The sequence below is a fragment of the Heloderma suspectum genome, chromosome 2 (assembly GCF_057233095.1).
Source record: "Heloderma suspectum isolate Gila_16-S chromosome 2, 16-S_ref, whole genome shotgun sequence".
NCBI classification, from domain to species: domain Eukaryota; kingdom Metazoa; phylum Chordata; class Lepidosauria; order Squamata; family Helodermatidae; genus Heloderma; species Heloderma suspectum.
This window is the reverse complement of record NC_139459.1, coordinates 142239980-142252515: the sequence shown is the minus strand read 5'-3', so window position 1 is coordinate 142252515 and position 12536 is coordinate 142239980. Positions and strand designations below refer to the sequence as shown.

Below are 12536 nucleotides of genomic sequence, written 5' to 3'. Positions count from 1 at the left end.
GGGTTGGACTCGATGGCCTTGTAGGCCCCTTCCAACCCTACTATTCTATGATTCTATTCTATTCTATTCTATTCTATTCTATTCTATTCTATGATTCTATGGATTTTTAGGTTGTATTTTTCTCCTGAAGTTTTGGGCAATTATGACTTAAAGTTGGCATAACACAACTTTGTGTTATGCAGAGATGCATTGATTTAGATCTCCAGTTTCTGACAGCCGCAGCTGACAAATCTTGTTCCCCGCTACCTCTACGTAATCCTCTAGAATATGGAATTGTTAGTGCCTTGTATTTGAATACATTGACTGTTTCCAAATAGAGGAGAGCATTTATGCTCGCTTGTTTCAACGTGCTGCCCTCTGCACTGTTAAGTGGACAATTCAATAAGATCCCAGTTAACAAATCTCTGTGTCCGTGTGGAAAGGGTGCAATAGAAGCTGTTGATCATGTACTCCTATACTGTAATCTGTATAAGAACTGCAGAGAGAAGCTAATTTCCCCCTTATTAAGAATTCTTCCGGGATGACCTTCTGAAGAGCTGGTGATGTACTATTTGAAGGATGATTCATCCTACATCACTGGGAAGGTTGCTAGGTTCTTTCTTATTGCAGCCCCCAAAGGGAAAAAAATATGTTGGCCCCAATTTAAAATTAATTGGTTTTATTTAATTACTCTTAATTAGCTGTATTTTTCTTTTGTACAAAAATGTGTATTGGTCTGAGACGACAATAAACAATTCATTCAAACAATTCATTCATTCAAAAACCCAACACAGTCTTAGGATTTATAATAGAAGCATCTGTTTGAAAACTCATTAACTAATAACGCTGCTTGATTTAGGGCCAAATGAGATGTTCAGTGGAAACCTGAGTCTGGGTCTCCAGCAAACATCAATAAAATGGTAAAGGAAGTACATGAGTTGGAGGGGAAAAGTGGTGGCTAGGAGACCAATGCATAGCCCTTTTGTTCCCCTAATTGGTTTTTCCCTGTTGCTACTATCACCAGTTTGAAAACCCCATTTAGGGAAAAGTGGCTGAGGGAGGAGGGGGGAAGCTCTCCTCCTTCATCTTCCACTTCTCCCCTCCAAACTGCATCCTTCCTCTGCCACCTTTTGGATATTCAGCAGAACCCTGTGTTCCCAGATACAGGTCTGCCATCAAACATTCAGTTCTTATCACCCTCCACATGGAGAGGATGACTATCTGCAGTGGAGAAGCTCTTCTTTGCATAGAGGCTCTAGTCTCCCCTAGATTTAGAACCTTGATTTTCCATGTGGAAGTCACAAGAATGGGGATGGAGGGGGCAAGTGAGCATGCTCATGCCTGTTGCCCTCCTCACATATAGATGTTACATGCCTTATGAACACCTGCATGAGGCCATTGTGGTCCATAGCTTTCTTGGTAAACCCTTTCCTGGACTGTATCACTCCAGGATTCAGATGGAGGCTTGCATATTTGAAAACTCCTTCATGAGGAAACCCTGCAGCACATACACAAGTAGCATGTCAAGGAAATGCTCAGCCCAGACTCCTCCCTCAGCATGTTATTTTTCTGTGTCCAGGCAGGGTTTCTTCCCCCATGGAGAAGCATTTAAACCAACAACCATCCTGCAGCCTGAAACAGTGTAGACAAAGAAACATGTTGGTATTACTACTTGATCCCACTGACTATATAGAAATTGGCCTGTATCCAGGAGCTCTGGGAGTGAAGCGGGGTGGGGTGAGCAAGTATTTTATTGAATTGTCAGAGCTGCATCTGAATTTCTGCCTTAGAAAGCTTTATGTGGGTGATTAATTTTGACACTGAGGCCTATTTTTCACTGAGGTGGTGAACCTGTCCAGGATGTACCACTTCAGAGAGCGGGCTTACATAAATGAATAATCCTCCAAACCACACACTGTATATATACATATATTCTGTGTAGAGTGAACTTTTTGTATGGAAGAGCAGTCAATCAGGAGAGACCCTAGGGGCTAACTGAAGTGGTGCTGCCCAGACAGTTTAAGCGCCTCAGAGAGAAGCAGGTCTGAATGTGCCTAAGCACCTAATGACCAGTTCCCCGAACACCGTGCTTCCTCGTATGCCTGAACTGGCTTGACTAAAGGTGGCAGCCCTCTTTCTGACGGTTATGCTCAGCCTAGATGAAAACTGGCTGCATTTAATACTAATCGTTATCTCACGATCATAAGAACACAACTCTCCACGTGCAGTGCCAGGATAAGCACTGAGCTGTTTGGAGGTGTGTCCTACTCTGGGGAAATGTTCTGAATAGCTAAACAGAATACTGTGGCAATTTGTTCCTATGGACTGTGCAGTAAGATATGCTGCATTCATCTGAGTAGTGAAGATCAGTGGAGGGAGTGAATACAGCTGGACGCCTTGCTCAGGTACTGCTCTCCCGGAAGTCTTCAGTCACAGTGTACTGCCAGCTCCAGCAACAGGCTTCCAATGCCAGGCCTTACTTGCGTCACTCCATTGCAAATAATTGGATTGCTCCTCAGACAGGATCCAACACCCCCACCTGCATGCTTCCAAAATGATCTCTGGAGAAGGGTAATTGCAGAAATAGGATTCTTGGAGGTTGTATCTACCATGGTTTCCCGACAGCCACCAGGTTACCACACTACCGGCTGCACAATTTTGCTCTGAGGTACTGGAAACAGTTAAGGGGCTCCCTGGTATCCAAGCATTCACCTAGTACTCCATTCCTCCATCCCTAGTTCACCAGATCCCAGGCCCAACAGTGAATCTATCTCTTCCCCCAACTTCACTGTGAGATGTGGGGGGGGGGGAGAAAGAGGGTGAAGTGTTTTCACTTGGCACTAGCCTCACAGAAGGGTTGAAATCAGCATAAGACAGGCATGCTAGCTCCAACCTTCCTTTATAAAAAAGGGTGACAAGGTCAGCATGCATGGTAAACCTGCACAGGCCTCTTTTTTCCTGACTTGGCTGACTGTCCCAAACAATGTTTCCATAAATGCTGACTTATTCGTTTTTCTTAAGCTTCTGTTTTTATCCAACAAAGAGCTCCTGAAATGGCTAACAAGCTTTACAGCAATATAATCTATAAGAAACTATTAAACTATCAAACCTTAGTACTGCAAGATCGTGTGGGGAGGCTTTGCGTAGGATGCTGTTGCCATCTGATCTTTGATGGGAGGCTATGAAATCAATGGCCTCACACCACTTGCAGGTGTGAGGGGCCCAATCTACATGGAAACGGAATGAGAAAGACTTTCTGGTTTTATCTAAACATCCATCAGTGGCACACAAAGCAAGAAAAGCAGAGCATACACCACCCAAAAACCCATTTTCACAAGTCACACAAGAGCACTTTAAACTGCCTTACTTTGGAGTTGAGTGGAGTCTCGCCTGTTGAAGTGAACGTCATCAACTGCAAAGATGCTGCTCAGTGAATGAGAGAGGCTTGTTCCCCACCCTGTTCATGCTCCTGCTACTGGCCTCCCCCTCTCATTCCCTTCTGTGTATTCTTTTAGCTTTCAGTATATCGCAATAATGATACTGAGAAATCCCACTGCTGCTGGCTCCCGCTACTGGCCGCCCCCTCTCCTTCCCCTCGGTGAATGAAGCTGCCCTATTGTAAATTGGAAAAAGAGGCTAGATGTGCTACTGTGAAAGCTTTAAACAGTGCAGCTCCAATTTTCTCAATGGGAAAAAGACACTACAGATTTTCAGTGGGGATAAAGCAGGAAGTATGCTATTCTGAAGGCTTGAAATAGTGTGGCTCCGATTTTCTCAATGGGAAAAAGACGCTACAGATTCTCAATGGGTAAATGCTGGTGAATGGGAAGTAGTGCTAAGTGGGAAGAAGACTGTGTCCAAAAAGAGGGAAGGGGGCAGTCCTACCCCTTGACCAGGTCACTGGCAGGTCACAGAAATAGGCACACCCAGGATTAATGCTGGGGACTGGGCACATTGCAGCAGAACCGCTCCGGAGCCACATTTAAGAAAACAATGCATGGAAATGACTTTCCGAAAATGCGCCTTTTCCAGAGGAAAGCTGTGGGGTGGCTGCAGATTGCCAACAGTGTAATTTGTTGCGAACAACCTTGATGTGTTCTCCCGCCACATTAAAATGGCTGCATAGATTGGCTCAGGACAGGTACAGTAAATTCGCATGGCTGACACCCAAGAAATCCTCCATCTGGATGTTCAGGGTCAAAAACACATTATGCTGTAGCCATATGTAATGATAGGCTGGTGGTACCTTCTCCATTGCAAAAGTGCCCTTTAAAGTGCCCTTTATAGTAGAGAGCATAGGGGGAAACAAGTATGCTAACTCTTCCAGCTGTTTTCCCTCTGAAACATCCTCCATATAGGTAAAAAAGGGTGGAGAACACCGGAGAAGACAAAAGCAGCTGGGGGGTGGGCAGATTTCACGGGGGGGAAAGCGGCTAGCAGAGGAAGGACCAAACACAACTGCTTTCTCTGCCACAAAAGTCCCCTTCCAAGGGTGCTTTCCAACAGAGGAGGAGCCATCAGGCCACATTTACAGTGTAATGTGTATGTTCACCCTCCATTATAACACAAAACTTTGTGAAGTTTCTATTTACAAAAGAAAATATTGTAAGAATGTCAGTAGAAGAAGCATGTTTAGTTTACCACTGCTTCTAGGAGGTGGGGGAGAAGAAGGAGGATTAATGGAATCCAGAGCTCACATTATTCCTACCTTGAATGTTAACAGAAGCCTGAGGGCCCCACTGGAGCAGGTCGAAACAGGTGGTGCGCAGAAAGTATATCAGGCTGAAGCAGGGCATGTGCAGTTGTGGTGAGGTGGGCAGGAGACAGCAGCAGGACAGTGGAGGAGGAAAACGGTGTAAGCCATGGCTTGTCTGGTCATGAATGTCAAATGTTTGCGAACCACAAGCCGTCCTGGCGGGGGGGGGGGGTGCGTGCGTGAGTGTGTGAGTGAGTGAAGAGATAATTGTGCATGGGGCGGAGAGGGAGGGAGAGAGAGACACAGGCTGCAATCTCCAAACCGTTTATAGGCAATGGAATTACTGTGCAAGAAGAGAGTGAAAACTGCGGGTATCCCCTCACAGGGATCAGAAAGGGAGTTTGAGCTGTGCCGCTAGGAGGAAAGGGTGTCATAGGGAGAGGGTGGGTGGAGAAGCTACCACGTTCCGTTTTCTTGAAGGATGTTATTTTGACCAACCTCTCTGCCACTCCTCCCGCCCCCCTCCTTAGTGCCTCCAGCCAGGGTAGGAAGGAAAGGCTTTGTCTCTGATCTGAAAAGATAGTCTTGGCTAGCCCTTGAGGAGAAGGTGGAGGGAAGGAAGAACTCGGCAAGAGCAGAAGTTTCACAAAGAACTCCACCGTGAAAGCATGAGGACTCCTCCACAGGTAATACAAATGCTACTTTTTTCTTGCTTTGCTCATATAATACAACTGCATTTCTTCTTCTTGTGTGTCTTCTCAGTTGTTAGATATCTCTGCGCTCCAAGACAACTTATGGGTTGTGGTGTAGAACAGCCTCTGGCAGGCTCCTGACATTAAGATTTCATACTGTAAGTTTCAAACACCATCCTGATTAAGAGAGCAGGACCTCATTTTGTGTTAACTATTTTCAATGCCAGGCTCAGCTCTAGGGCATATGAATTAATTAAGATGACAGTGCCTTTGAGCATGTACAAAATGCCATTCCCATCAGCCACTCTGCAGCCAGACCCAGGATTAGGGGGAAGAGTTTTCAGATCACAGGCTCTCATTTTATAGCTCTCTCTTTAAAAATTAAGCATTAGATTGTTATAACGGCTTCACGTTCTTGCTCCAAGAGAGATGTGATAGCAATGTTTTCTGCTTTTCTGTGCATTTTCCAGGTCTTGATACACTTGTGCTGGGTAGTTCATGAAGTTTCCTTATGGGGCTAGAAGTTCCAAGAGTTTGATTGGCGTAAAACATACACCCCAACTGCCCCTATTTCTCTTGCTTTGGAATGCCAGTCTTTCATAGAATGCTGAACCTATTTTGACATTTGGGGAGATGTGAGGGATATCTTTTTCTTTTCTTTTCTTTTCTTTTCTTTTTTTTAACAAAAAAGGGGGGTTAGTGTGCACTAGAGTTCTTCAGGTTCAGTCTGTGCTCCCAGATTCCTCAGTTGTAAAATATTTGAGTATGTGTCGAGATGTAGATGTGTCTTGACAATGCGCATGTACTTGCATGCACATGGATACAAAGTTTTATTTTAGTTTTTATTTTATACTGTAGTTTTCAGTTTTTTTACTATATTTTCTTGTGTTGCTTTATATGGTTTTAATTGTTGTGAAACACCCAGAGAACTTTGGCTATTGGGTGGTATAGAGATTTAATACATATATACATAAATAAAAAACCAACAATTCTGGTGTACTGCTTCCATCCAGCATCCCCCTTCCACCCCCCACCCCCCAGCAATGGCTTATCCAGATAATAAATATTGCTGCATTCTTTAGTGTTGCCAGATCCAGATTGTGTTAAATATTCTTACATTTTAAAAGATAGTTTTCAGGGCAGGGCAGGCAATTGCAGAGCAAACTAAAACAACATACAGCAAGGTTAGATGTACATAGGAGTCAGTGGTCCTTTTTTTCTCTCTGAAATGTTGTATGGTGAAACTGCAACAACTTGTTTTGATTTGAAAACCCCAAACAATGTCTGGACAACTGGCAGTTTAATCATTGTTCCTGTTGGAGCTGACTGCAATGCTCTCTGGCCTCACTGAAAGTTTGCAGTTATTGATTTCATAAAACAAGTGAAATTCTTTCGTTTTTAGAGATGTAAAATTGGTCACATATGGCTTAGAGTTTTCATGTGTATTTGGATTTTCCCCCTCCACCCCTTAAATGTCTTTTGCATTTTATTTTTAGTTAAAAAACAAGATACTAAGTTCCAAATGATATATATTTCCTAAATGAAATGTAAGGACTGCTCCTCAGTCATTACACAAGCCTGATGTTTTTCTGTGTGGATTACTGATATAAATCACAAGTTGTGTTGATTGTGCATTTTACTTGAAGTGCACATTTGCAAAGAGGGCCGTGTTGGTTGAAAACACAGGATTTTGAAAAAAGACTGAAAGAAAAATAGATTTGTCTCTCCTCAGCTTTGGAATTTTTTTCCCTGGAGACTTGCCAAAGCTGATGTCTATGTGACTTCCAGAGGCAGTATAAGACCTTTTCATTCAAAGTGGTTTTTTTTTTTTTTTGGCGAGCAGGGTCAAGGGGGGGCTAAAGTGAAGTTTAATCTATGTAAATGGGAGTTTTATGGGTAACTTATTTTTATCTGGCCCCCCTTCACAGCCCATCTTTTTACAAAAAGTACACAAGTCAGCTTATATACAATCTATAGAACAAGATAAAAATATTATCCCACTCTACCTGTCCTGAGTGACAAGGTTGAGGGCAAATGGGAGCCCTTATGACACTTCACTTTGTGGTTTCCACTTCTGGGATCTCAAAACATACTGTGGTCCTGTGGCCTTCCACTAAACACCTGTTTCGTTGACTAGCTCCTGGCCCAGAAAACAAGCAGCAGCTGAACTAATTATGCTTGGCAGGGATGGGGTGGAGAGGAGACAAAAAACCCAATAACAAATCCCATTAACATTTTTAGATGTGTTCGTTATGACTCCCACTGAGAACCCCTACATTATTTTAATATATATACTGTATATTTAAACAACGACACTGGTCACAGAAAAATACCTACAAATGTATTGGCAGCGTTTGGGGTGTGGGTTGAGGGTTACTATTGTGCTATTAATTGTTAGAGAATTTTCAAAAGTGACTATAAAATTAGCATTTGAATTCCCTACACTCTTACTTGAATGCTTTTCACTCTGCTGTTCCCCTTTTACTGTAAAATTGCCATATCTTTAGAAAATTTAGGGCCACTTGACAAATCCATGTCTATTACTTGATTTCTCTTCGCTTGCTTATTCAGCATATGATATCAAAGAGTCCTATAGTATCTTAAAGACAAACAAATATGGCATAAGCTATTGTGAACTAGTCCACTTCATCCAATGAATGAGGTTGCCTTTGCTGCTGCAACAGACTTAACCTGGCTAACTCTCTGGAAGTTGTCATTATATAGTGATTCTCAGCTAGGGATGGCGAAGAATTCCGCCATTGATCTCAGTGAGGCCAAACGCCAGTGCATTCGGCCCCCTGAAATCTGTGGCGGAACGAAGCCCCCCCGCCCCGCAAAAGGCGCGCGAAACGGAGCACCTACCTGGTGCCGTTCACGCTGCTTTGCGAATGGCGGCCGCATCTGTGGCCGCCATTTGCTTCATGATTTTTTGCCGTGATAGGCTACATCAATACTTATGTAGCCTATCACAGCTAACGCAGGTTCGCCATTTGCGTCCCTGCGGAGGCCGTGATAGGCTACGTAAATATTTACGTAGCCTATCACGGGGGAAAAAAAGGAACGCAAATGGCGGCCGCTGTAGCCACCGCCATTTATGTTCCCTTTTCTTCACTGTGATAGGTTACATAAATATTTATGTAGCCTATCACGGCAAAAAAAGGGAACGCAAATGGCGGCTGCTGTAGCCACCGCCATTTGTGTTCCCTTTTTTTCGCTGTGATAGGCTACATAAATATTTACATAGCCTATCACGGTGAAAAAAAGGGACGCAAATGGCGGCCGCCATGGTGGCCGCCATTTGCGTCCCTGCGCAGCCCAGCAGCGGCCAGATGTCGCTGTGGGTGGCCCTGGCTGGCGGCTCTGCAGAGCCGCAGTGGAGCTGGCCAGCGGGGATTTCAGGGGGAGGGACGGAGCGCCTTCCCCCCACTGCAGATATCACGAAACGAAACAGGTAAGTCGTTTTGTACATCCCTACTCTCAGTTGAATGTGCAAAATGATTGGAGGTAATGCTGTGAAAGCTGATCTGAAAGCTCTGTCACAGTGTTGGACATAATGGCTCATTCACGTATGTAAGTCACTTAGCTGAAGCTGCATCTATTAAGTGATGCACGTGGATGCATGAACTAGCATGTGGACTGCAGAAATAAAGGCTTCTAGGATATACCCTCCTCCAACATTTTACAGAGGAAAATAGGGACCCTGGTTTTTACTTGTAACACCCCTATTTTCATCTCAAGGATTACTGCCTGAGCATCTCTCTGCCTTTATTACACATGGCTGAGGGCTGTTCTCCCCCTCTTGTATTCATTCTCTCTATAATAGCCTGTCCTCCACTGGCTTCAGAAGCAAGTGTGTAAGATAATTGGCCATACGTTCCTTCTACAGGAAGAGTTAGTAGAAAGTTTTATCTCACTATGGATAGCTGGAAGACATTCAGCAATATTCACTCTCTGGATTGGTGGTTATGGAAGGGACGCAGTGCACTAGCATTTTGTTTCCATGTACAGAAATTTACATGCATGTGCATTAGGGATGGCAGAGAATTCCACCATGGATCTCGGTGAGGCCGAATGCCAGTGCATTCGGCCCCCTGTACTCCGTGGCTGAACGGCCTGCTACCCCCCCGCCCCCCGCGGATCCCTCCCAGGACGAGACTTACCTGGGGCGGATCTTCCAGGCGGCGGCTGCAGCGGCAGCGGCGGCGGCAGCAGCCGGTCTTCTGACTGGCTGCCACCACCGCCATTTCCAGTGTTAAGGAAAAAAGAAGAAGACGTGATAGGCTACATAAAGATTTACGTAGCCTATCATGGCTAGGTTAAAAAAAACCACACACACACGACGTGATAGGCCACGTAAATCTTTACGTGGCCTATCACGTCTGACTTAAAAACCAAACAAACATGCATACGCAAATGGCGGTGGCTATGGCCGCCGCCATTTGCATTCCTTATTTTGGCCCGTCTTAGTCTATATAAATATTTACGTAGACTAAGACGACGAAAATAAGGGGGAATGCAAATAGCGTCCACTACGCTATTTGCGTTCCCCTTATTTTCACCATCTTACTCTACATAAATATTAGTCTACGTAAATAGACTAAGACGGGCCAAAATAAGGAATGCAAATGGCGGCGGCTGTAGCCGCCGCCATTTGCATACGCGCATTTTTTTTTTTTAAGTCAGACGTGATAGGCTACGTAAAGATTCACGTAGCCTATCACGGCTGACTACAGGGACGCAAACGGCGGCGGCTACGGCCGCCACCATTTGCGTCCCTGCTAGCCAGCGGCCGGATGTCTGGCTGCTGGCGGAGCTGGCCGGCAGCTCTGCAGAATCCCCAGGGAATCTGCGGAATTCCAGGGGGGAGGCGATCTGTGCCTCCCCCCCGGCGAGGATTCCGGGGGGAGGGACGGAGTGCCTCCCCCCCCATCAGAACCCGGCGGAGCCAGGTAAGCCAAATTTCGTACATCCCTAATGTGCATTAGGATAAAGATTCATGCATCTTGCCCCTACCTCAGACATTTGACTTCTAGAGACTTGGGGAAGGAGGCTGAAACCTGAAAAACTCTGCTGCACGTATGAACACATTAATACAACTTTTAAAGGAATGCCTAACAGCTTCCCAAAGGACACAATAGGAGACAATGTTTTTTTCAGAGATAGGTGATAGAAAATACAGATTGTCCCTGGTAAATAGAGCGAGTTGGAGGACACCATGGTATGTTCCCTGTGTGAGTACTGAACTCTTTTCATGTGAGCAGCCCTAGGGGTGGGAGGTCCTTAGTGCTAACCTGCCTGGTGAAGGAACCTTTCCAAGTGCTATCCTGATTGGTTTACAGCACTTGAGAGGAACTTGTCATTTCTAGAATGGTATTTATCTTTGGAGGAGAAGGCAGTTTAGATAAACTAGAGACTCTCAAACATCAGTTCTTTAAATTGGACCTGAAAGAGCTCAGGCAGTAAGCAGAGAAATGGACCGATAAACTACACATGAAAATGTTGCCAGTGAAGGTTACTGTTGCAGTTTGAGCTCATCTGTTTCTGCTGCTGTCTGTAAGTATGTTTCAGCCTTTTGCAAATGGTACATGCATACCTTGCACAGAAGAGAGGAAACTCCACCAGCTGCAGCTTGTTTACCACCACTGCAACACTGTTGATGAGATAGGTCCCACCTAGGGAAATGGGGTCCCCCCCCATGCAACTCTTAAAAGCACAGGATCCCTTTTGGTGTCTGGACTTTGTAATGACCTAGGCCATGATCAAGATATCAAGATCTATTTTACGCATGACCAAAAGCTTGCAACTGACTAATTGGAATTCAGACCTTTTGCTCTTTGACCAGTGGACCCTATCCATTTCCAAAGCAGTTTGCCTTATGATATAGGGTTTGGTAGTCCCAAATATGGGTATGTGGACTGTTTCACTTTAGTTTTTGAACATCTCCACCCTATTCCACTTGCTCCAATCCATTTGGCAAGCCGCAAAAAATGTGCTCAGGTTTGACTAACTTGGAGGAACTACTTTCCATTGTGGAGCAAGAGAAGAGGAATTCTCCAGTTGGAGGCTGGGCAATGACTTCCCATGCAGTCCAAGTCAGGTAACATCCATGTTGGGCTGACAGGTAGGGATCTCCTTTTGTGCTACAATAGCTTTTCCCAACCAGGTTTTCCCAACCTAGATGTGTTGGAATACAACTCCCATTCTGCCCAGCCAGTATGCTGTTGGCTGGGGAAGTCTGTTCTACAAAGTGATATTCCAAATACTGAGTATTATTTCCAGTAAGCATTTGCACACATATAAGATGTGTTGTTGCTTAGGAGATCTAAAAAGTGCTAAGGAGACACCTCTCTCAGTAAAATATTGATTTTCTTTAATTGTTCAATATTGTAGTACAGACGCAGGTTCAAATATCAACATGGTATTACTTTTAAGTAATTTGTTGACATTTTTTTTAATAAAAGGGAAAAAAAACTGCACAAAGTTAATATAGAATCTGTTTTGAAAAACAGAATTCTCCACAGAAAAAAGAGATTTAAAAGTTGCGCTGCTGCTTTCCTGGGGTGTGTTGCCACACTATCACCTTCACTTCTTTTTCAACTTTGTTGCGTCGTTTCCCCAAGCACATTTTCTCTATCATGTGTTTCCATGTCCCCAAAGGACCCGGTCTGTCATCATTGTACCCTGGTGGGCTGCGCTGTTTCTACTGAGCCCTAATCACATTATTCTCTTGATGGAGCCTTTCTGGAGTGGGTTGGGTCTGCTTACCCCATCTGTTTTCCTGCCTGTTCCTGCTTCCGATTCCCCCCTCCCTCGCCCCCTCTGCCCCGCTGAAGTTTCCTGCTCTGGCCAGTCTCCTCCTTGCTTTCCCAGCCCTTTCGTTTTGCTTTAGAGAAGGAGCGAAAAATCAGAGCACTGTGTCTGGAGCACCCCCTCCCTTTAAACCTTCCTTGTTGCCCCTAAAACGGAGGTTGAAACCACAACTGTGCATTAATAAAGGGGCAAAAAAATCAAAGCGCTGTGTCTGGAGCATCCCACACCCCTTTAAACTTTCTTTCTTGCCCCTAAAATGGGTGCTTATGTGTGCATCTTTTCATCTCTGCCTGACTGCTCCCTCCAGGATCATCTCCCCCTCTTCTTCACACAGCTTCAGTGTTCCTGCCTCCTCAGCC

The 12536-nt window shown here is 44.8% G+C and overlaps 1 protein-coding gene across 4 annotated transcripts in view; it reads left to right on the top strand.

Annotated features, from left to right (window-relative positions):
- Window positions 1–701: 701 nt before the first annotated feature.
- KEL (Kell metallo-endopeptidase (Kell blood group)) overlaps window positions 702–12536 on the top strand; it is a 61973-nt gene continuing 50138 nt past the window's right edge. Inside the window, exons 1-2 of one of the 4 annotated variants that reach the window (XM_084835100.1) lie at window positions 702–5361; window positions 5438–5525. Coding sequence is in view for 2 of the 4 variants with exons in the window: in XM_084835103.1 (XP_084691229.1) it covers window positions 5344–5361 (18 nt within the window). In the remaining 2 variants the exon portion in view is untranslated. The remainder of the gene's footprint in view (window positions 5362–5437; window positions 5526–12536) is intronic. The other 3 variants (XM_084835099.1, XM_084835101.1, XM_084835103.1) reach the window with 3 other exon arrangements.